The sequence below is a fragment of the Nelusetta ayraudi genome, unplaced genomic scaffold, assembly GCF_046127955.1.
Source record: "Nelusetta ayraudi isolate G7.1 ecotype Tasmania unplaced genomic scaffold, CSIRO-AGI_Nayr_v1 ptg000048l, whole genome shotgun sequence".
Taxonomy (NCBI): Eukaryota; Metazoa; Chordata; class Actinopteri; order Tetraodontiformes; family Monacanthidae; genus Nelusetta; species Nelusetta ayraudi.
In genome coordinates, this window is record NW_027466098.1 from 10,273,331 (window position 1) to 10,297,500 (window position 24,170).

Genomic DNA, 24,170 nt, shown 5'->3' on the forward strand with positions numbered 1-24,170 from the left:
CATGCAGTCCAATCTGAGCTTTGATCATAAACCCCAAATCTAATCTGGATTTTTTTTTTTTTTTAATCAAAGGCGCACTCGGAATTGATCTCCACTACATAACAACAACACCAACAAAGCATTATTAGTCTGCAGGTACGCAGAGTTTGGAGAAATCAATTAGAAAAGCCAGGCAGGGGAACAATTTTGTAGGAAAATACAAAATCTGATCAAACAGGTGCAAAACCAAAACAGGAACCACGGGTGACACTCACACAATAGCCTTGATCTCCAGGTGCTGCTGCTGCTCGCGGCGATGAAGAACATTGTCATCCACCTCCCCCTCACTCCTGGATGGATGGTTTCTACTTGGAGAAGGAGAGGCACCGCGTGTTCAGCTCACAGTGTTGTTCAAAGAGCGGTAAAGGTAAAAGTGCTCCTCACAGAAGTCGAGCAGCACGAGGCTCCAGCCCGGTGCTGCTGCTCCACAGTGTCTGAGTCATGCATATTGTGGTGCAGTCAGGTAAACTTTAGAGGACGTGTGACATGAGGAAAGACTTTGTCCCTTTAGGCTTTAAGTCACTTAAATACTCAGAAGAACACTGCTTAAAGTCGTCTTCCTAACGCTATGTATATAATATAGGTGCGAGGGAACAACATGCTGCAAGACATGGTGATTTATTTGAACTTTGCATCGCACAATGTGGCTAAAAACAGCCATTGCAATAGGATTCTCATTACAGAGGGATTAACAATTCGCTTTGACAGAAATAGCAATTTACAATTCAGCGTACAATCCATTTAGCTTCCATGAGGGAAAAACGCTATAGCTTCTCTGCACTCTTACCTCTCCATCTTGGGAAGTGCTTGTCCGCCACTGTGGTTGCGTTGACACCTCATTACGCCTTCCTGCACGAACAGAAACGCAGGCAACAGTTTTGAGTGTTTAGACGTCGACAAGGAAGACGTGAGCAGAGGAGCTCTGCTCAGATAACCTGAGAGCACGTGCACCCTTTACCTGTGTATTTATTAACCTCGGAGTCAGGTTGGCATTCTTCATACATACAGTACATATGAATTTAATTTGGACATAAGATGTGTTTTATGTTTCATGTTCTTGGCCAAACTGTCCAGAATCAAGCCTACCAATCTTGTCTGTGCTTATTGTTGTTTTTAAGGGACAACACTGGAGGTGCAGTCCCACTCTGTGGATAACCGTTGTGAGTAAAATTTCCACACAAAAAAAAACAAAAAACAAACAAAAACCTCAATACAGTAGCGTCCACGCGAATCCCTCCGGCAGCAGGCTTGTTTTTTTTTTTTACAATCTGCAGAAGCTACTTCATCTTGTGTAGGTGGTCACCTATGGCTTTCATTTCAATCCAGCCTCTCCAGTACCTCCCAGCTCCTTATATATTGGAAGCTCAGTGGTTAAGCAAACCATGGAAAAATGAAGGTAGACTGAAAATGCTTTCTACGGGAGCTTGGCAAATGGCTAAGTGAGATTTCAGACTTAACTGAGCAATCCAGCTGCTGTGCAAGGTGAAGACATAAGTGGATAAAAGAAACTGATGTTAACTGATGCTGTTAATGCTAATGCAAAACAAACTGTACGGGTAGGACAGTGTGCAGCGAAACGGCTCCTCTTTATCGCAAGCTTTCCCCTTGCAACTCGTGCTTGTGTGCTCGAGGTTGGGTTCACGTCAACAGAGCGTTGATACATTCAGCTCGGCTGCCTGATGCCAGATCGACGGCGTCGCGCATGTGTGATGAGGAGAGCCATCGTCACAACGGCAAACATCTAGGAGGTTTCATTAGTTCTCTTTACCTCCTGCAGCCCATCTCCCCGCCTCGTAGCCCGCGGCCTTGAATGTTTCGGATGCAGGCGGCTGCTGTTTCCGATGAGAAAAATCTAATAAAACCACAGCGCGCGCTACCTGCCAATCAGCCGGCAGCCTAAGGACAGTCAACAGCTGCTGAAGCATATAAGAAAGGGGGAACAAAGGAGGACATTTTGCGGATTTGAATGCGGTGTTCATATTAAGTCTTTTCCCTGAAAAAAATGAAAAAATAAATAGTGCAAATTGGAGAGTCGTATAAGCCTTGATACTAATGGAAAGGAGACGATTCGGGCTTAGCTTGCAGCGGACAAGCTGGTTGGATTACAAAGAAATTAGAAGGAGAAAACACTAAAAGCATAAACAGAAAGAATGAAACAAAAACAATGATAGAAAACGTGACGACTGCTGACTGCAGTCGGCCGACATCTGATCATGAATTTCTCTTGTACTGGATGTCAAACTTGTGAATTCGGACCACAGTGTTTTGTAATGACTGACGGTGACGCGGATTTGCACATGATTCATTTGTCTGAAAGGTACAAAAAGCGCTGCACAAATAACCAGAAGGTCAGACATAAAGCATCTCAACCTCAAAGAAGGAAAAAAAAAAAAAAAACTTTCCCTGGTGTTACACACCCCAACAAGACAGTGAAAGGCTTTATGTTGGTGCTTCGTGCAACGGCAGTAATAGTTTACTCTTCATTCAACAGCCACTATCCTGGCTGTTTACAGCCAACCATATTGTTCAGCTCTCTGGATCAGATAAAATGCACTGAAGTTCTATATGAGAGCAACATAAAAGTAGATCTTTTAAAGTACGGTTGGGAGGAAACCGAGTCACTGTGCCGTGCAGGCGCAGGGCATATTTCAATCTCCAAACAAGGGCAGCAGGTAATAGATGATAGAGCGAGGGGACGGTCACGAGCTTCCCCTACCTCGGAGAGATAAGGGAGGAAGAAAATGAGGTGGACAGGAGTGAGACGACGACGGGACAGGACACAAAGTCGGCTGGCCGTGAATTTATGAGTTATTAAAATCCTAATTTCTCAGGGTCCTAGTTCTTTCAAAGAGATCGATGGCGAGAAGAGTCAGCCCAGTGTCTGCAGTAACACACACACACACACACACACACACACACACACACACACACACACACACACACACACACACACACACACACACACACACACACACACTAAGAGTAACGCTTATTCCCAGGGTGAAATGAAAGATTCTGAATTGTTTGTGCCCTTCAGACACACACACACACACAAGCACAAAAACACACTTGAGTGCCCACAGAGAGAACAAACACAGACTGCACGCACACAGGTCTGGTACACAAAAGTACCGCGTAAACACACACACACACACACACACACACACACACACACACACTAATCTGATCTCGGAGGATTTGATTGCGGCACAGTGATGCGGGCAAACGTCTGCATCAGGCGATCGGCTGCCGCTCAACTTGCCGTTCAACCCGGGGAAACGTCCAATCAGGACAGCAGCCGCACTCGAGGAGTTGCTCATTAATTGCAACATCGGAAATCAATTTACATGCGCGGTGTGTGTAGGGAGTAACACAGAAGTCAACATTTACTCTTTCACCTCAGCGCGGGGGGGGGGGGGGGGGAGATGCATCGCCGGTGTCCTCGTGTGATTACACAGTTTGAGTTGTTACTGTTGCTCGGCGATGAGCCCCCCCCCCCGAAAATAGATTTACGAGGGTTTGCCTTCAAATGCAAATTGATTGATTGTACATAGAGGTGAGGAGGAGGAGGAGGAGGAACAGGGTCGGGAATTTTAAACAAAAAGACACTCAATTTTGGGGACATAAATTTGAGGAAGAACGAAAACTATAACCTCTGATTGACTGAGAAGTGCTGGAAGCAGTTTTCTGCATTTACAGCATCGCACCAGGTATGAGTTGGTACATTCTGCAGGCTGCTCCAGCTGCACAGGCCATCAACACCGGGCGGGAGCACAGAGTGTAAACTTAGCCACGAGGCTCAGATAAGAAAACCAAAAATGGTTTGAATCATGCACAGGTAAATATCTGAGGGATGTGTAATATCTGTAAACAGTTTATCACACCGACGGACCCATTATTTTGTTACTGTCACGCACAGCCTGCATTGCATTTGAACTTGTGACATTCCTGCCCGCAATGTGGCAATAGCTGTATTTACATCACAGTTTTTCGCAAAATAAAAGCGATATTTCTAAAAATTTCGACAGCGTACAATTGCGATTTGCAGGCGTTTCCATTGAACGGTGTGAAGTGCATAATCTCGCAAGACGAGATTTGACAAGAACTATGGTTGCTTTTGTCTGTTCACGTCTGTTAAGAATGGTTGTTATATTTTTCTCTTTGATTGCTTGCAAAAAATATTCTGTCTCCTCCTCCGTCCAAACATAACGCGCCATTTGCACTTGAAGTGAACTGGTCATGTGACCCCCCGTACGTCACGTCCGGTGACATGTAAATGCGAAAAAAGTGTTTCCATTACATTTTTGCGATATACTGTACCTTGATATCGATACGTCTGAAAAACCACCTCATGAGGGCGTAAAAAACTTTTAGCAATATTGAGAGTTTTTTTGAAGTTTAGGTTTTTCCATTACCAGTTTTTTATTGCGATATTTATGTTTCGCGCATTTCTAGGGGTCATGGAGACGCAGCTACTCACAGAATCAAATAATGAGTAAATATGAGGGTCTGAGATTACCTTCAGGGGTCAGAGTTCAAAGACAGCTAAAGCCAAAGTGGGTGATTTGCGAACGCAAACAGGCAGGAATCCTAATCAAAGGCTCCCACTAAGTGGATTCGCCATGTGGCTTCATCAGCAAGGCAGAAAATACGTTGAGAAGGAGCTTGGAGGGACGTATTCAAGAGGACAATGGATTTTTCTGTATGTTCTAGGAGGACGGTAGGAAACAAAGTTTTGTCGAGTTGTCGAGTTGTTCATCAATTGAACAATCAGCCGGCCATCGATGCTTGTTGGGTCTGTGTGTCCTGGCCTGGTTCTGGTCAGGCTTGAGGAATAGGAACCAGGTCCTGGTGGGGGCACAGGCCCAAATTTTGCCGTTCCAGCATGAATACCAGTCCTTTTGAAATAATGGTTGAATCTACTCCTGGTAGCTTCCCAGCTCTCTCTGAATCTATCTATCTATTTCTAATTCAAATGAAGTTAATCCCTTTGAGCACAATGGTCCTAGTGTTGCTTCAGTGATTTTGACACTCTCTGCTTTCTTTGCAGCGTGGCAACAAGATTCCGATTCCGAAATCCTGCTCAGCCATCTCGCCGAGCCCTCAACAGAGCAGGTTTTCAGCGGTTCAGGTAAAGAGGCGGGAGGTACAAGAGTGAGACGCGGCTCCTGCAAGCTGATGCGACAAACCCCGGGAAAAGAGCAGCACCAAGAAGCGACACTGAGATGCCAGCAGAGGCTGCTGCTAAAGAGGTAATGCTGCAGCCCCCAGCCTCACTGATGCATGTTTCCAACCTGATGAATGCGAACGCATCCATTATGAAAACTATCCACCAGCTAATTCTCCTCGTCAATTAGCCCGTGCAATGAATCACGCCGGCGCTAATGCGTACGCCACGTGCACCACGCCTGTACGAAACGGCAGGGCGGAGAAACGACATCGTCGCGGTCGTCGGAGAGGTAAAAAACGAGGCCGCGCGTTCTGTTCTAAAATTGGACGAGGAGGAAGAGGAGGAGGGACCGAGACGTGGCGGCGCCGGCGTGAAGGAGTGATGAGAGGAGATGACGGAGGTGCGCGGGGCTAACAAAAATGACTGTGCAGTCCATCGAAATGCTAAATGGAGCGGCCAGGACTATTACCCCCGCCACTGTTAACCAATTGGGTGTCTCTCTGATTAACGCAGGGATGGGGAGGGAGGTGTGGGGAGGGGGCAGAGGAAGTGAGATCTCACACACATCATTGGGGAAGGGGGGGGCTTCTGTCAGTGATCGGAGACTCAAAGATCCATCATCCGGGAGCCAACCTGGCTGACAGAACACGGCAATGGGGCAGCGTGCGTGCGTGCGTGCGTGCGTGCGTGCGTGCGTGTGTGTGTGTGTGCGTGCGTGCTTCCATGGCATGCATTTCTGTTTGCACTTACAGAGACCAATTCCTTACATTTTATGTGCATTTCATTTTTTTTCCTGCTCGCTCCATCTCTCTCTCACACACACACACACACACACACACACACACACACACACACACACACACACACACACACACACACACGGTACATATATCTCGCCGTCACACGGCCTGCCAGCAGACACCTACGTGCCCGTCACTTTGCAGCCTCATCTTTTGCTCCACTCTGCGGGTTATTACGACTCAATCGGCCGCCGTTTGAGCGAGATGGCGCTAACAGCACTCAGCGCGGGCTCCGTCCCTCCGGGAGGGAAGGAGATGATAATGCACTCCTGAAATATAACACCCTCCCCCTTGCTGGCGCTGCACTCCCACTATGTACATACCTCTCTATATACTACCGCGTTGCCTGAGTGCGACTCCCACGTTTGGCGTCGGCGGGATGATGCTGCTGCCTCATCCTGTGACGGCGGCACCTGAAGGGGCGCTTTGCTGGAGCAGGCTGCCAGCTCATTGTTTTCAAAGATCCCAGATCTGTAGTTTTTTTTTTGTTGTTTTTTTTATCTCCGACTCTGGATGCAGCAGCCCAGTGGGATTGATTTTAAAACAAAGTGTACCGTCGGAAGACAGGATGCAAGACTTCCTGCCGATGCTTTGCTGAGCCGTCCACGTGTTTGCGAGGCGACAAAAACGAGGCCGTCGACGAAGAAGGTCAGAAGGTTGTGAACGCCAACGTGGGGCTGTGGTCGATAACCTGAAGATATCAGTGACCTCTGTGACATCACAAGAGCTGATTTCCAGCACACTCAAGCGCAATTATGCAAAGGCAAAGACGGATATTTTTTTCATTTGTGTGAGACACAGAGCACTGAAAACACTGGCAAGGTTATTTTCTTCTTTTTTTTTCAAGCACTAACGAGGTATTCACAACATTAAAAAAAAATGACATTTTAATATGTAAGGCTATGCATTGAAGGGTTAATGTGTGAAATTTTAATATGGGCCCTTGAAAATGGCACGCTCTCACCGGATTAGGAGGGACTTTGTGCTCGCAACTGAGTGATGGCTCCGAGACTCGAGTGCTGTGTCAACAACGTCACCTGTAATGTGTATTTCATGCGTAACCTCATTAAACGTGACCTGTCCATGGCACGCCGTTTAAATAAGGCCCCCGTGCGAAATGCTTTATATGAAGAGGGGAAAAAAAAAAAAAGCAGGGAGGCGCGGCAGTAAAAATCCGGCACGCTCATTGATTATGGGGTAATGGCTGGACAGATTAATGTGGTTCTCGGTGGGGTTCGCGCCGCGGCAGTGAATCTGAATCACTCACAGAGACACGTCGAGCGAGCAGCCTCCACATCCAATAACCTGCATTTCCATCCTCGCCCATATTTCACGCAGCAATTACCGGTTGGTCCTTCAACAAGCTTCTCCTGTCCTCCTCGCCCGCCTCATATATAAACCTCAAGCGTGATCCGGCTGGAGGGCCAGGATGGAATTCTGCAATGAGGCTGTGAGTTTGCCAGTGAATTCTGGGGTCAACAGGAAGAGGATTAGGGAGAAACTCCATGGTGAATGACGGGCGCGTGCGTGCGAGTGCCGTGTGTCGGGGTTGGTTGGTTGGCAGCCCCACTCACTGCAGAGTGAGTGAAAACGCTGTGACGGAGCGTCCGCCCTCAGAGCTCGCCAGCTCAATACCCCCAGGTGCCCATAATGTGCAGCACTACATCACTGGCATTAAATATTCAGAGGCTTGATACAACCAGGTGAATTTGTGCACCAAGACTCCGCATGCGGGTGACGGCATAAAGCACCGTCGAGAAAAACGGTTCTGGTAAAACAGATTTACATTATGCAGTCAAGTGCGACACCTGGTCGCCCCCCCTGCCGGAGTCACCAGCTGACTTTGATTGTCCCCACAGAGCTGCGGGAGGACCAGACCGCTGGCGGTGCACGCACTTTGCTGGCAGAACGGCTGAAGCCACACTCCAACTATTCTCCGCTAGGAGGAAGTCATTTGAAGCAGAATGGATAACATGCAGGATTAATGAGGCTTTTCGGGCTGCAGCAGCAACAGCAATAATACAAATACTAATACTAATGCTACTAATAATGCTAATACTAATAATAATAGCATTTGATTGCTGCGAGACGACTTTGTAGTTTTTGAAGAGGTGAACATTCCTCTCGAATGAATTGATTTTCTCTCCTAAAAGAAAGCAGTGAGTCTTTCCAAGATACATCACTGTGCATAATTCCACTTAATGTCGGTTGCCCCTAAAGCTGCTGAAAACCAGGGAAGTAGTGGAACAAAGTGCATAAAATACAATGGGAAATAATAAAAATGGGAAACAAATGGTCACAAATGCAAGAAAGGTGATTGACCCTGACGTCCATTCACGTCCTCCTCCGTAAATAGACCAAAAAATAGTGAATGACATCATCGCTTTCCAACGCGGAACATATCGACCAGCTGTTCCACTCTTTCCCCCACGCACACACACACAGGTAGGGAAATGCAGCACTGGCACACTATGCTGTCACTCGGCAGAACGTCTCCTACCTGGTTCTTGATGCACAGCGCGAGGTGTTTCCTCTCCCGAGACGCGGCCGGACTCCCGCTGCGCAGCCTCGCCTCCTCCGCCCGGTGCATGCCTCTGGAAGGACACCGCTCAAGTTAGGACGCGCACAAGCACGCACGCACTCACTCACTCTCTCACGCACTCGCTCTGCAAAGACGCGAGCCTGCCTGCGCGCATACGTTGGACAGCGTGTACTCGTCGTCCACGCGCGGCTGGCGAACGTACGTGCGGGCAGGGCGCCGCGGTGCACGATCGGTGCGCGTCAACGTAGCCCGCCGCCGCCGCACAACGGTGTTTTGCCGGGGGGGGGGGGACTCGCACGCTGAACGTGTGCGCGAGTGGCCGGGACGTGACACTGACCTGTGCGCGCCGTTCCTCAGCATGACCAGCCGCTGCTCTCCACGCTCTGCCAGGGATGGAGTGCAGACTCGGTGCCGGCAGTAGGCAGAGAGTTACCGCACTTAATTCAGGCAGCCAATGGGACGCCGGAGAGCGTGTGCACGTCCCTCTCCTCGCTCTCTCTCTATCTCTCCTTTTATTGATTATTATACACATAGAGCGCACAACCGCTCGTCTCGACTGCCATTCAACTTGGCAAGCGGCTTTAATCACAGCTTTAATTGCGCCGCGCACATCTCTGCCCCCCCCGGGGAAGGGTACACACACAGGTCATCGCAACATCGCAGCTTCTTCTTCCCCCCACCCCTTTTAGTCAAGGCATTGAGTGCAATATATTGGCTAACAGTGTACCAGCCTGTCTGCTAAAGAAAATAGTTTTCTGCAACGCACTGATGCAACACCTGCACGACAGGTGTTTTTAGGCAGATGTTACAGTGAGATGTCACAGGTTTAAGAGTTTAAAAAAAAAAGGGGGGTCATGTGGGGAAAAAAAGGGGAATTAATTATTTTGTTTGTTTAGTTTATTATGCTGTTTGTATTGTTTTTGTAACATTTACACCCTAGGGGACGCTGTTCCTTGACCTTGAAGGATGGTGGGAGAGGAGGAAAAAGAAAGAGAAAGTCCCTGAATGTGCTTGGACTGTTGTCTCTGGGCGCCTGTTTGCTCCATTGTTCACACTGAGATGAGTGAGTGGTGACACCCGATGTAGGCAGTGCTGGAATCATCAGAATATATCTTTTTCAAGAAAGAAGCCCTAATCTTTACTTTACAACTGTGTGCAGAATCATATAAAAGACACCTCCCTTTCCTGTTTTCTCATTACAAGCCTTAACTGCCAAACAGAACAGATTAAAAGAGAGGACAGAAAAAAAAGAACATTTAAAATTGCAATCTCAATGTATTGTAGTGCCAATGAGCAGTAAACCCAAGCGTAATCACCAAGATGGGAAATTGTTGCAAATTTGAGTAGAGACTGCAAACAAGTCTGTTCGATGAGCCCCTGCTGTCGTAGGCGCTCAGGAATACCGGAATAGGGGGCTCAAAGACTTTGGTCAGCTATACGATCCACTTATTTTCAGGACTCTGGCTGAAATCCATTAGCATCTGAAGGACTGAATCATCTGCAGGAGTAGGAGGAGAGGGCACGCCAGGACAAGAGTGCGAGTGGGACGAGAAAAACCGGTCCGGTGAGTAGCCGACATCCATCAAAATGACTTTCATCACGACTCACGAGGGAGGAAATAACATTATGGCTGCACAGAATGTCTGCGGTCTGCATTTCAACACATCGTTTATTATTTCAAACGCGGAACTATTAGAGATCATTTGGGTCATACAAGTCGTGCACCTTGCTTTACTCCATTTCAACCGGTGGGCATCAAACTGACAGGCAACTACATCACAGTGCGGGCGCTCGGCCTGTAAAGGAGGCTGTTAAAACAGGACGCCGTTGGAGAGAGGGACCTTTACAAAACTTGTGCAGAGTGGCGCTCCTGCACTTCACACCATCTTGGATAGAGAAAATAGCTTTAGAGGGGTGGTTCAGAATTTTGGATATCGGACCACAGTTCCACATTAGCCAGTGTGCCATTTATCAGTGAAGGCCGTTTCAAGAAATTTCATCCAGCCCCCTACTATAACAGAGTGGTGCTGGGCCAGTGCAAGTCAATGGTTTCTGACCATTCCAGCCCAAGACCAAGACCAGACTATCAATGTAGAATAATGTTGGATATAAAACCACCCATCACATTCTGTTTTGAGGGACCAGTTTCTCAGCAGTGGCAGAATTTTACATTTCATGCACTGTGCTCTGCTTCTGCAGCAACGGCAGTGGCAGGTAAATAAAGAAGCCAGTAGCCAGGTAATATCAGTCTGCAAGTGATATAGCCTACTGCCCACTAAAGGAGGTATAACTCTCCTGCTGCTGAGACACAATTCCTTCAAAATGCAATGCAATGTAAGGGTAGTTTCATGGGCAAACCAAATCTGACAGCAGGTTTGCAGAGGGGCAAGCAAAAGGCTCCATTCAACTGTACAGCTTTTCACTGTCATCTCCTGAATGTTACACAATCAGCATGTAATCAGATACACAAGTAGATTATTCATTTTTGTTAGCCATAGAAACAGCTAAAGTAGAATTATGCATTGTGACTGACTTACAATTCCTATTTCAGCTGCTGTTGGGTTGGAAAAGCACTGCTTGTAATTAGCTGCTAAGCTAATAGTTTCAACAGGTAATGATAGCGACAGTCAACGCCACTATATCCCCCATCAGAAAAACGGGGTCTTCCAACTCCTGGCGCATAGATTTGATGCATGGTTCAAAAGGGGTTCTGCATTTTTCACCCATGTTGCCAGAGCCAGCCAAGCCTCCATGGGGCCCATGCATGAATATGGGAAAACTGATCATCTGCATTATGAATGCACTCGTACAACTAGATGTAAGAACCTTTTGCTGCAGTTAAATTGTAATCGATAGTGATTAAGTCCATGGAAGCAAACAGCAAACGGATTTCAAAACTTGCAAAGAAAAGAAAGAAAAAGAAAACCCTCCCAATTAATGTCTGACAAAGGCAGCGACCTCTACTGGCCAAACAGAGAACCATGTTTGTCAATTTGAAATGGTTGCAAATCCAACTACTAGAGCAGTCTGGGGTTGATTGCATTTTAAGTGACATAAGTAGCATACCAAATGTGATCTAGGACAACTAAAAGTAACAAAATAACCCAAGCATCTATTGTAAACACAATATATTACTGTTGGTCACTTACAAGTTACAGCTGACGTCATAGTAGACAAAGAGCAGGCAGTGGGCACAGTGGATGTGGCAGAAGATGAAGATGGACCTAAGATGAAAAACATCATCAACAATAATAATTTAAAAATAAATAAATAAATAGAAGCTAGCCATGCTAGTTGCCAAATTACACTTGATAATAAAACTGCTTATTTTCTAAATAAAATAGTAAAGCTATACTGTATATAGCTGTAGTACAAAAAAAGTCATTGTCATACAGTTACATCTTATATTAGAATATATCTTATTGATATAATTTGACTTTAGAATTATATGCATTACGTATATATCAAATATGTAGTGACAGTTTTCCCATGACCTGATTTATTGGTGGACTGCCCCTGGGCAGTGCCTACTTCAAAATAACTTTATAACAGTGCTCTTGGAGAAGTTTCGAATAACTTATGATGTTGAGAGAAGAAAAAAAATGTTTATTTGCTGACATAAATTACTGTGCTGTTTTGTGAAAACAGCACACCTCAAACTATAAGTTAATTAGGTTAATTTGTTCACGTAAAAGCATATCGCTAGCACGTCACCGCATTTGTTGTTGACAATTGACGTTAGTCTGTCAAACTTTCAGACGCTGTTTTAATGCGAAAAAGCAACCCCGAACACCGAGACTATATGTATCAAAGTCCAACTCCATAAACACAAAAACGGTAGTTTCAATGGCAAGCTATCTGACCTACCAGTTAAGAGAAATGTCTCTAGATTGGAAATATCTTCAGCTAGCTAAATTGCTATTATAGTGCCGCCGAGTTTTGAGGGCGCCTAAATTATGGCGGCACTTAACACAAAAGTAGGTTACAATAAGCTAACGTAGTTGAGTCGATATATCAAGAATAAATAAACCTTCCTAACTTTAGGAAACGTTGTTAAAAAATATCCCCGGCACTAAACATTACATTACAAAGACAAGCAAACGTACCATTATCTTCGTTTCTCCCCCCCTCCTTTTCATCTTTCTTCCTTTTCCTTTTTTCTGCCAATGCAGGATAGGTCTTATTTTGCGACATGATTGGCCCTTTCACAGTGCAAGGCTGGATACGCACGTTATTCGGGGAGCTCTGACACTTGAAGCAGTGAGGTGTTTTTGTCCAAGAACACACAATTGACGTTTGAATCATCATTACTCCCACATACAAAAAAAAAGTATTGTTTTTATTACTGCTCATGAGTTCCCCTACTTTTACGGTGACCGAGGGCGTTGCGAACAGAAACGCTGCAAATTCACAAAACAAAGCGGAAGTGCACCTGGCCACTAAGGGACTTTTACTTACACAAAATGACAGCTAATACACTGAGATCATTTGCCTATGTTAGACTTTGTTCAAGTCGCCAACTGCTTGCTGCTTGCCTTTTTTGAGGAGGAAATTGACTTACGAGTGTTGACGTCATTGTATGTCATGAACTGCAACAAAGAAATATTCTTGCAACTTTTCAACGAAACACTTGGCGTATAGTGACGACACACTATATTTCAAACAATTTATTTCTGTCCAACACATTCGCCATTATATTTAACTGGCTAAATATTTAGCAAAAGTGGAAACAATCTCGGGTGTGAAGCACAAGGAAGTGAAAATGGCATATCATTTAAAACATTTAACATAAATTCATCCTTATTACCTTCATCTCATTATCATTAGTTCAGTAATTAGGAGAAAAGGCTAACAGGACATTTAGAAAATGTTTTTTTTTTTTCAAGAAAAAAAAGAGTTTATAAATGTTTGTCAGAAACAGCAGCGCCGGCATGTGCCTTGTTTCCACACGATGGCGCCAAAACGCACACTGAAGCTAAAGCCATGATGAAAATATGTGATGAAAATATACCTGCTAAAAACAATAACGATTCACTAGGTGCGACGCTCGTCCTGAGTTCTTGTTGTTTTTAAATCAGTTTGTTAAAGTTGCTTTCAATCTTTGACAAACAGCATTTCAAAGTGTCACTGGAATGTAATTCGTGTCAGAATAGAATAGCTGTGAAACAACAGATTAGAATACATTCGGATAAAGCTTTTCTGTCATAATTGCTTCTATTCCACTGAACTGCTTTGGTTAGAGTCTGCACTAAATTTAGTTGGCCAACAACCTAGTAAATTGAAAAGATCTATTATCTATTATTAATAAAATAAAATAAAAAACAAGAAAGAAAAATAACACCTTTGTTGTTTATTCATTATTATAGCTAATGCCATAGTGAATTGGAATAATGCACTAGAATCAGTGTTTTCCTGTTTGATGCACATTTTACTTTTTGCCCTTACATTTGTTCAAGGGATAGTTTACCAGTTCAACAACAGCAAAATAAAATGTTGCTCAAACAATTTACCTATATTAATTTCAAACTGAGCAGATTAAGACGACTCTGAACATAGTTTCAACCAATTTTTGAGTAGAGACGACTCAAAACCGCAAACAAGTCCATCTGTGTTCTAAGAGCTCCAGCTGTCATAGGCGCTCGTGAATTCAGGAATTAGAGCCTGAAAGACTTTGGTCAGCTACATGATCCACTTATTTTCAGGACTCTGGTTGAAATCCATTAGCATCTGAAGGACTGAATCATCTGCAGGAGTAGGAGGAGGAGAGGGCATGCTAGGACAAGAGTGCGAGTGGGACGAGAAAACCCGGTCCGGTGAGGAGCCGACATCCATCAAAATGACTTTCATCACGACTCACAAGGGAGGAAATAACATTATGGCTGCACAGAATGTCTGCGGGCTGCGTTTTAACACATCGTTTATTATTTCAAATACAGAATTATTAGAGAACATTCGGGTCATACAAGTCGTACACTTTGCTTTAGTCCATTTCAACCGGTGGGCATCAAACTGACAGGTACACAGTGCCAGGCGCCCAGCCTGTAAAGGAGGCTGTTAAAACAGGACGGGGATCCGTACAAAACTTGTGCAGAGCGGCCCCTGCCTGCCATTCGGACAACCTTGGGGGGGGGGAATGCTTTGAAAGAAGCTTTAAGCCACCACAAAGACACCATTTCAAGTGAATCCACACCAAAATCTCTTTTTTGTGTGACATTTGAGAAAACAACATCTAAAGTGCAGTGCAATATGTAAACTCGAGGTATGTCCAATATAAATAATCTCTGTGCAAGTTAAACTTCAGTGAGGACTGCATTCTTTTTCTTTATCGGGAGCCGTGGTGCATAGGGAGAGATGGCGGGAGTACAGGGGGCATCATTTCAGAACACTCCTGTAGGCAAGTGATGACAGATGGGAAGAGCAGTGGTCTGGCAGCTGGGGGGAGTTAAAAGCAGACAACAGCTTCAGTGAAGAAGAGATTGAGTTTGACGGCAGCGAATCCCCCGTCACCACGGTGTGCAGTGCGTACCTGTGCACCCAGCCTGGAGAGGTAGCGGTTGCGTAAACTGAAGGCAGACATGGGCGTCAGGTTGGTCAACTCAGATTCGGTCTGCCTCCGCGCTGGCTTTGGACACCTGTGGGAATAATAAGGTCGCCGTTCTCATGTCATCGCCACTGCAAACACTTCCGCTGTCGTGAGAAATGCTTATTCACGAAAAGGCCGGTCGCTGACAAGGTTGAGGAAATGCATCATCGGATGCGGTCGGCAGCAGGAAAAAGCTCTACAAGATGAGAACAAACGTTTTGAAAACTATGTTTAATTCACCGTTACAGCAACAATGACACAACATATTTTTATATGTACATTTATCAGCATCAATACTTGCAGAGTAAACAGTTGAAGGAAAAGTATTTTCCAATGTTCCACTGTGGCCTGACTGAGGGACTACATCCAAATTCCATCAGCGCAAGTTGTGAGGGTGAGCGTACTTTTTACTTTTGGGCCGTGATGCTAACATGGCAGCCCGGTCTGCTTTCGTAACAGCAAAGTGCCTAAGTGTCTTCTTATGTGCACTGGCCCATTTCTCCCAAGAAAGACGTCATGGCTGAAACGAAAACTTCTCTAAATCTCTGCTCACTGCTCTCACTGCTCTAAATCAGCACTATAAACCAATTGGGAGAATTCCAAATGTGGATTTCACCAGGTATGAGATGAAGCTGAAAACTTTTCATGATTGTTTTGTACCGGTTTGACAAACGGAGGTAGATTTTCTAGTGCCAGCCTGCAACTCACTAAACCTAAACAACAACTAAAACATGATGCAGAAAACTTCCGTCCGGATAACAGAGTGCCTGAGTAATGTGCGTTAACCATCGAACTCGAACAGGAGCTACAGCTTTACACAGGTGAACTGAACACAACCGCAACACAGTCGGTGGAATGAAATGATATAAAAGCAAGTGGTTGAATCGGCACGTTCATCGAACAGACGGTCTGTTTTTGTCTCTTCTGGGACTTTCACAAGATCATTTTTGGTGTGATTAACGGGCAGAACGAAAACCTTTTAAGTACTTGGTCACAAATCAAAGCAAAAAGCAGATGAAGGAGTTGGTGAATAAAAGGTGAGATCAATAAACATTTGTAGAATAAATTTTAGAGTTATCTGACTGTATAAAGGTAAATGACGCACATAATTGAAATTGATCATGAACTTACTCCATCACTAGAAAGTTGACCAACTTTGCTTTTTTTTTAAAACTTGATTACACGGATGAAGTGCTGAGTGTTACTCCATTAGCCACGTAGAAGAAAAGAGAAGAAACCATAAAGGCGATTACTGTTTAAAAATCCTCCATTATAAAGTTTTTGACATACGCTATAACCATGCAATCATTAACAATGTAGGCACTTTTTTTTATAAACAAGAACAAGAGTCCCAACCCCTTTAAAAAAATTAAAAAATTAAAAAGAATCACTGCCAGCATGTTTGACCAGAACCTCCATGCCATAGTTTATAGTGTTTATAGTTTCACACACACACACACACACACACACACACACACACACACACACACACACACACACACACACACACACACACACACACACACACACACACACACACACACACACACACACACACACACAGTGAGAAGTCAAAGAAGATAGACAGGTCCCTTGTCAGTGTCCTGGTGCAGATGTATATAATCTTATCATAGGCCTGGTGGATTATAGTAAAGCTCGGGTCCAGACAGTCAGTTGTGGTGGGAAGAGCCACAGGTGGCCGCAGTGGGCGGAGTCAGTAGCGCAGTCCTGCCCCATAGCAGTTGATCAACAGCTGTGGGCAGGACAGTGCAGGCTGCTGGCTCCGAAGCCCAGGACGCTGCGAGTTCCCCAATCACCATCATCATCTGGAAAATATCAGTTACAGCAGGAACCGCAGAGTGTTAGACGTCGTTTTCACACAGCAAAAAACGCATCTCACCTAATGTGACTGCAATGAGACTCCTGTGGCACTCTTATAAAATACTAGTTCTTCTTTTATCTCTCAGCTGTTCAAAATGTCTTTTTGCGGTCCTGAAACAAAACACTGGGATTTCTTTGTCACAAGTCGAGTTGATCGTCACTGTTGAATTCTTGAAAGTGGAGCAACAAAATGAATTTCCTAAATCTGGAAATGGCAATAACGCTCCTTCAAGTCATGAGTCTTCGGAACTCACAGTTGACGTATTTGGAAGAAACTGACTTGGCGAGGAAGGCAGCAACTCAACTGGAGTGTTTTGGACCACTCCCTCTCCACTTGGTCACGAGTGGCTTGTTAATTACATTTCTCAGACGCTTGTCGAACTGCGAGCTCAGTGAGGAGGAAGTCAAAGCTACTTACTCTTCCTGTACGGTGGCTTCTTGATGGAGAGCGGCTCTGGCTGCGGCCGACCGGTTCAAATCTCCTCCTGCGGCAGGAGAGGGAAGGAAACGCAGCAGATTAAGGAGCGAGCGAGTCAGATGGTGCTGAAGAGTGACAGGTGAAGGGAAGCCACATGGGAAATGGGGATGTGGGGGCGAAGAGGAGGTAGACTTTAAAAAAAAAAAAAAAAAGGGGGAGAAAGAATAAGAAGCTGTCTCCATTTTTTACCTTTAAGATAATCTACAAAGTAGAGTGACACCGCTGCCATCAATGCAACTGGAACAAAGCAGAAGAATGAAGAAAATCACTGTGGAGTTGCTCCAAACTGCCTAACGGGAGTTCTGGGTAAAACGCATAGACACAGATGAACGCGACACACTTACTGCAGACGCAAGTGCAGAAGAACACTTCTAGAAACAAGTATCCTCGTGAGTCCAAGATCGCGCCTGATGCCATTGCGACGAGTGCCAGTCCCAGGTTCTGGATCGACTGCATGCTGACCGACATCGAGGAGGAATGGCATCAACTGCTAACGTTCACAACCGCCTCGCAATTGAATTTCGTCATTGCATTGCAAATACTCACAAGCCATAGGCCGTCGCCAGTTGGTGCTCCGGGACCACAAAAGCCACCATGGGCCATAGGGCGCAGGCCAATAAAGAGTAGGAGAGGCCCAGCAGAGACTAGATAATGAGCGAGGAGACACACTGTATTATTTTACACTCCAAGGGGACTAAGGTAGCATCCCGGTGGAATCCCTGGGAAGGATGTGCAAAACGTATAATGTACCATCCTGCTGAAGTGAAACCTGATGACAATGTTTGTTTAGGAACATATTCAGCTCCAATCCACTGGGGTTTTCAAAAGTTTTTCCTTTTTTTATCATCTTCCAGAGCTAAACATTGAACTCAGCATTCAAACAATTGCAAAGTAGGCCAAAACTTCATCAGCAATTTATTCTACATCTCGAAGTTTTTCAACTCAAGTAGAACTTCTTTTTTTTTTTTTCCACAAAGGTGAAAGGTACATTAGGTTGTAGGATGCATGAGGAAGAAGGGCTGCGTTACCATGGCGATCCACGGGTTCCAGAAAGTGAATGCCAGCATCATGTGAGCGGCGAGCGTGGCCACCACGGCTATCACCACCCAGATCACATTCCTCCCCGTCTTATCCACCATAAAGCCCAGGAGTGGAGATGCCGGGGCGGAGATGATGTAGACAATGCTGGCAAAGAGTGGACAACATAAATCCTTTAACAGATACCGTTTTACCATCCTATAAAAGCAAGATTGGGATTTTACATCCTTTTGGAATGAAAATAGCTGAACATTTCTCAGCTCCACGGACACGAAAAGCAACAGATACAAGATAAGATCAACAACAGCGGGCAACATATTGATGTCGGGGCCTTGAGGCAAACGGGCCTCAGGGGTCCTTCACAGCTGATCTGAGGTTACCTGTTTACAGCTCTGGCTTCGGCTGGAGAGAAGCTGAATTTTTCGACGAAGAACACCCTGTAAATGAGTAAAGATGAGATGAAGGTCTCACAGCACAGCACGGCATCTGAATCAGCATGTTCTTGAAAAAAAGATGGTGCTCAGTTCACTCTCATGCTCACGTTGTTGGTTTTTTTTTGCCCTATTTGCATAGCAACCATCCGCACTGCGGGCTGCAATACCTTATTGTTCACTGAGTAATGGTGTCCCTTGGTGAAGGAAACTCACACAAGTGGCTGCTGTGACACCCAAACTTGTCAAACCCATTCAATCCTCACGCACTTCCCTTCTAACAGTGCAGTTTTAAGGAAGTGAAGCTGATTTTTACGTCAGTTCCAATCCCAGGGCTGAGGCCTTTCTGTGTGGAGTTTGAATGTTGAACGTTCTCCCTCTTATCTAGGTGGGTTGTCTCCTGGTATTAGGGATTCCTCCCACAGTCAAAACACATGAACCACATAACAACTATGTGTCAAAGCTAAATCTAAGGTAGGGCTACTTTAGAGAATTGCAGTATTTTATCATTTATGTGGACACAATAAATAAAGACAAAAAAAATAATTTTTTCCTTCTCAATTAAACAAACAAACAAAAAAGAGTTCCTGCACACACGGCCAACTTGCAGAATTTATTGCGACCTTTTTTCAAAGGTCTCGCTTGCTTGTAAAAGATCTAGTACCGAAACGTAGCAATAAATTCTGCAAATTTGCCATGTGTGCGGGAACTCTTTTTTTGTTTAATTTGGACTCAATTGTCACCCTCTGATGCACCTGCCGAGGAACTAGATGTGTGAAGACTTTTGCCTTCCCTACTCCATTAAAAGTGTTCAAGTGTCCACGTTAAATCACGTCTTTTACGTGATGCACTTAGTAGCATCATTTCTCTTCACATTGATCCCAGACCCTTAAAATAAAAATAAATAAATTCAACTGACTTACAATTGTCTCTGTTTTAACTATGAAGTGCAATCTGAATTACAAACAGTCAGCAAGCAAAAATGTCAACTGTGCGCGTGTGTGCTGACAGTGAAACTGCACTCACTGCCCCAGTCCAATAAAGGGGAAGACGGCAACGTAGTAGCCCACGCAGATGAGGAAGATGAGCCACAGGGAAAGGGGGAAGTCTTTCACATCAGTCAGCTTGATCACCTCACCTGATAGCCAAGGCAAAAACACCTCCGGATCAATTGGCGGGCCTAATTGTACTGTTAAACACTTGTACAAGAAAAGGAATGGGCTTCTCCGACAAATGAACGAACAAAACCCAAATAAAGAAAACGCAGCCAAGAATCAACACTGAACTGGACAAGAACCAACACGGTGCTGCTGTTGCTGATGGTAACTTTGGAAAGCAGCAAACATATTTTGACAGGTGAGGATGACAAAGAGGGGTATAAACCCCACAAAAGATAAGAGGGGATCTTATTCTGCCATTTCTACCTGTTCTCCCTTCTTCTTTATCGAGGATCCTTTCAGCCCTTTTGTCAAAGAACGCCAACACCAGGGCGCAGACAAGTGAGAAGAGACAGGTAACAGCGGCTGAGGGGAAAAGGAAAGAGGGGTTAGAAAATATAAGCACCTGTAATGATGACATTGACTGATGGTTTTGTTGAAAAGAGCTTTATCTCAAAGAGAAAAAGTCAGATTAAATTTCCACCAGCGGTGACAGTGGAGGGATTTGATAACGCACACACGGGCGCTGCAAGGCTGCAGTGCAAGGTCTGCGAAAGTTCAAGCACTTTCAAAACCAAGCAGAAGTAGCCAGAGAAGACAGTTGACTGTGCTGCCTGTGTCCTCTGACAACAGTGGTCTCAGGGAAGTGATACAGCGCTGACCGCAGTGAGCGGAAAGAAACAAAACAAAAAACGTGCAACCCAAGTTGAAATGTTGAACGCCATGCTGCTCAAATTGCACACGTCTGCGAACACTTGATTGCACAGTACTTCAAATTGTCCAACACAACTGAGTGGGCAACAATGGATCACTTCCACAAATGCCAGACAGGTGGAAGTGGTTTAATGCTCTATTTAGCATGGATTGCTAATCGACCACATCCATCAGCTAGCCATCAAAATCCTGGCTAAGGCCATTTCATGTGTGAAAAAATGTCATATTTTATCTTTTCGTTTTATCTCTGTTGTAATTCAGTTTTTAAAAAGTAGTAGAGGAAGAGAAGCTGCTTAAAAAAAACAAACAAAAAAAAGGTAGGTTTTTACTCACCCAGCATGAGTGCTGCGCCCAGAGTTGTGTGTCCAGGGGAGCCGACCAACAGCTCCATTCTGCCATAGACCCAGCCCATGATGTTCATGTTCACTGTGCTTCCCTTGGGATCAGCGTGGAGGACAGAGGGTTACAGTGAAAATACTTACACAGGGGTTTGTTCATAAGGATCCCAATTTTTTACTTCTCATATGATAATAATCAGTTAAATACTTGAACTGGGCACAAAACATTGTCATTGACCCGTTTGTTAGGTTTCTTAAATGAATTTTAAATTCATTCGGAAAACATATATAATTTTTTTTTATTTAAAGACCAGGAGGCAGACCAGCCATACACATCTGCAATGTGGGCAAATTTGACTTTTACAGGGAAGATATGGATGTACAGCTTCAACATTGAGGGGTTCTCACCAGGCGAGCCATGCTGAGCTGAAGGCCAAACACCAGATTCAGCTCTTTTCCTTTGAACCAGTTGACTGCGTACGTGTTCTGGGCTACAGCTAAGGACTCTCCACCAACACTGACCAAGAGGAAGAAAAAAACAACAAGGGAGGGAGGGGTAGGTGGGCAGGTGAGCTAGGCTGATGGGATAGAACAAGTCAACAGACCGGCAGACTGAGGCTGACCTTCAATATGCAGTATAGGAAGGATTTTAAAAAAAGAAGAAGAAGAAAAAAAAAGATTCCTCACCCAAAAACAAAACGTCCAACTTCGCAGAGCCAGAAGCGATTGACCAAGGCTCCAGCAGCAAATATTATCTAGGAAGAAACAGAGGAGAATCAAAGTGATCTTACAGATTTATTTTTAAGACTTCTATGTTTGTGTATATATTCATCCATCTTAAATAACATTTAACAGTAAACATACCTGGCCGACACAGACGAAAAGGGAAAATATAATTGTTCCCAGCCTTTAAAGGAAAAAAAAAAGAAAAAAAAGGGGGTGGGGTATTATGAACTGACAGATAAAAAGGAGAGATCTTCACTGTTGAGGGCACACTGAAGTCCAAGAGAATCACGTTTTTACCTGATTCCGAAAACCCTGTCAATAAGGAATCCGCCAAAGAAGCAGAGAATGACGTTTGGCCAGGAGTACCAGGCGTACAGCTGCATGAAGCCGGCAGTGTTCAGGTTCAAATCCTGGTACAATCAGTGAGGAAGCACACACCACACACGCACACGCACACGCACGCACACGCACACAGTTAGACTTTATCTACTTTCAGGTGGGAATGAAAAACAATAAGTGAGTGGTTGAGTAAACAATGCTCAAGTCTGTGACTTCTCACAGAATTAGGATTATTATATCACTATGTCACTTTTGTGGGAAAATGTCAGGTGTTTGCTTGAACATTTTAACATCAGGAAATACCTTGACGACTTGAGTTTGAAGAGAAGCTGGGTTGTCATAACAAAAGTAGCTCCCTAGGGTGTAAAACAATAAGCCATGTCACCACAGCGAACACATCCCGAAATCGTCTCCGTTTCTCAATACAGGATTTTTAGGACTTTCTTTACGGAACACAGCAGCAACATGAGCCGCGCAGTTAACATATGGACGCGTTTTTATCCATTTGTTTGGGGGGAGATTCGGCGTCGCAGCTTACCGAATCCCAAGAAGCACATGAAGCACAGAACCATCACCCGGTGCAGGATGTGTTTGGGATCGCAGATGGCCGGCATCGGCCTGCCGGGTCCCCTGTCGGAGGGGTCCTGGTCCTCCTCTCCCAGGATGGCTTGTCTGTCCTCGAAGTCCGCCATGTTCCTCAGTTTTGGCTCGGCGGTGAGGGAAAACTTGACTGCGGTGCCGGCCGCATTAACAACAACAGGGAAAAAAAAAAAAGAGGCGGTCACGTGACCCCGCGAGCTCGTCACGTGGCGCTAGTAAGCTCATGTGCCTGCTTCCCCGCCGGCGTTGCTTCTCTTATAGAGAATATGCAAAGATGTTTGTACTCTATTTTAAATTTAAAACACCTGCTATTAGAAGAGGTACAGAACGGCTGAAATAACACAGAAGGAAAAAAAAAACAAAAAACCCAGCAGCCGCCGCGACAGCTGTCTGTACTTCTGTGTTAAATTAACCCTGCGTGGTGCGTTCAAGTTACAAAAACATATCTTGGTGGGGTTTTTTTGGGTGCGTTCGCGGGTAACTTTGCCATCTGTTATTTTGAAGTGGTGGCAGCGCGGTACGTTAATTTATTAACTATTAAAAAACAAAAAACAAAACAAAAACAAAAACCGGCACTTCCAATGAACAAACTGCGTCGGATTGATTTCAGTTTCTTGAATTTTATAAAAGTAATACCAGAGAATGTCCACAATGATGACGGTGAAATTAATATCCAAGTGAATAGCTCATGTTTTGTCATTGTTTTATTGTATGGGACGAACAAAAAAAAAAAAAAAGAAGAAGAAGAAGACATGTGACAGTGGGCTGACAGCAGCATGTTGCAGCAGCGCCTTGGCCACCTTAACAAAAATCGTTTATGGGATCCCATGATCCCATATGATCATTTTATGAGATTTTTTTCATTGCAAACATTGGCCAATATATTTTAGGATTCAATGTCCATGTTAATTTCTGAAAGGAGTGTATTGCCCCCTAGTGGCTAACACAATTTTCCAATTTCCTTATACTTTGACTTAAAGGATATTGTGCCAAATTTCAGTCCACTTTTCAGCATCACGCAATCAAATGAGTATAGTCCTCTGTTTACTGCCTGCTTCAAAAGGGTTTCGGAGGTCTCAGAGGGTAGAACAACCACCTGGCTGGGTACCAAGCGCCCTTAATGTTTGTGGTGGTGTGTCTGGGCAGCAGACTCAAGGAGATAATTATTTCTCTATCTTTGCAGGAGACATACAGTGCTGACAGAAAACAGAAGTAATATGCATTTTTGCACAACTATTCCTTTATTTCTCTGTTCTTGAGTTACATCCACAAGCCTTCAATGTACTGAATGTATGCAAGATATTCTAAATTCTATAGTAATATACCACTGTTTC

The 24,170-nt window shown here is 44.7% G+C and overlaps 2 protein-coding genes across 5 annotated transcripts in view; both read right to left on the reverse strand.

Moving 5' to 3' along the window:
• Positions 1-11,770, reverse strand: part of schip1 (schwannomin interacting protein 1) — a 200,675-nt gene extending 188,905 nt beyond the window's left edge. Inside the window, exons 1-4 of one of the 3 annotated variants that reach the window (XM_076036228.1) lie at positions 11,701-11,770; positions 8,510-8,603; positions 827-888; positions 255-347 (exon numbers count right to left, since the gene is read on the reverse strand). In XM_076036228.1, coding sequence (XP_075892343.1) covers positions 255-347; positions 827-888; positions 8,510-8,599 — 245 coding nt within the window. In that variant the 5' untranslated portion in view covers positions 8,600-8,603; positions 11,701-11,770. Of the gene's footprint in view, positions 1-254; positions 348-826; positions 889-8,509; positions 8,604-8,888; positions 8,927-11,700 lie in introns of those variants that run through there. The other 2 variants (XM_076036227.1, XM_076036226.1) reach the window with 2 other exon arrangements.
• mfsd1 (major facilitator superfamily domain containing 1) lies at positions 9,989-22,974 on the reverse strand. 2 transcript variants are annotated; one of them, XM_076036234.1, is made up of 18 exons: positions 22,775-22,974; positions 22,540-22,592; positions 22,195-22,307; positions 22,036-22,078; positions 21,859-21,926; positions 21,580-21,688; positions 21,167-21,269; positions 20,387-20,485; positions 19,989-20,100; positions 18,912-18,968; positions 18,522-18,678; positions 18,040-18,137; positions 17,838-17,950; positions 17,683-17,730; positions 17,434-17,500; positions 15,078-15,183; positions 14,671-14,983; positions 9,989-10,402 (listed from the first exon to the last, which is right to left on the reverse strand). In XM_076036234.1, exons 1-17 carry the CDS (start codon positions 22,926-22,928, stop codon positions 14,924-14,926), a joined length of 1,560 nt encoding a protein of 519 aa, XP_075892349.1. In that variant the 5' UTR covers positions 22,929-22,974; the 3' UTR covers positions 9,989-10,402; positions 14,671-14,923. The 2 variants fall into 2 exon arrangements, with proteins under 2 accessions (XP_075892349.1, XP_075892350.1); XM_076036235.1 differs by lacking the exons at positions 9,989-10,402; positions 14,671-14,983; positions 15,078-15,183 and adding an exon at positions 15,351-16,960 and having other exon boundaries at positions 22,775-22,973.
• Between the last annotated feature and the right edge of the window lie 1,196 nt (positions 22,975-24,170).

Excerpts from the sequence above, each read along its gene's own strand:
- mfsd1 (XM_076036234.1), bottom strand. The coding sequence starts at position 22,928 with ATGGCGGACTTCGAGGACAGACAAGCCATCCTGGGAGAGGAGGACCAG. Across the intron at positions 22,079-22,194 it reads GACAGGGTTTTCGGAATCAG|GCTGGGAACAATTATATTTT; the intron begins GTAAAAACGTGA and ends TTTCCTTTAAAG. Across the intron at positions 20,101-20,386 it reads TAAAGAAGAAGGGAGAACAG|GTGAGGTGATCAAGCTGACT; the intron begins GTAGAAATGGCA and ends CTTGGCTATCAG.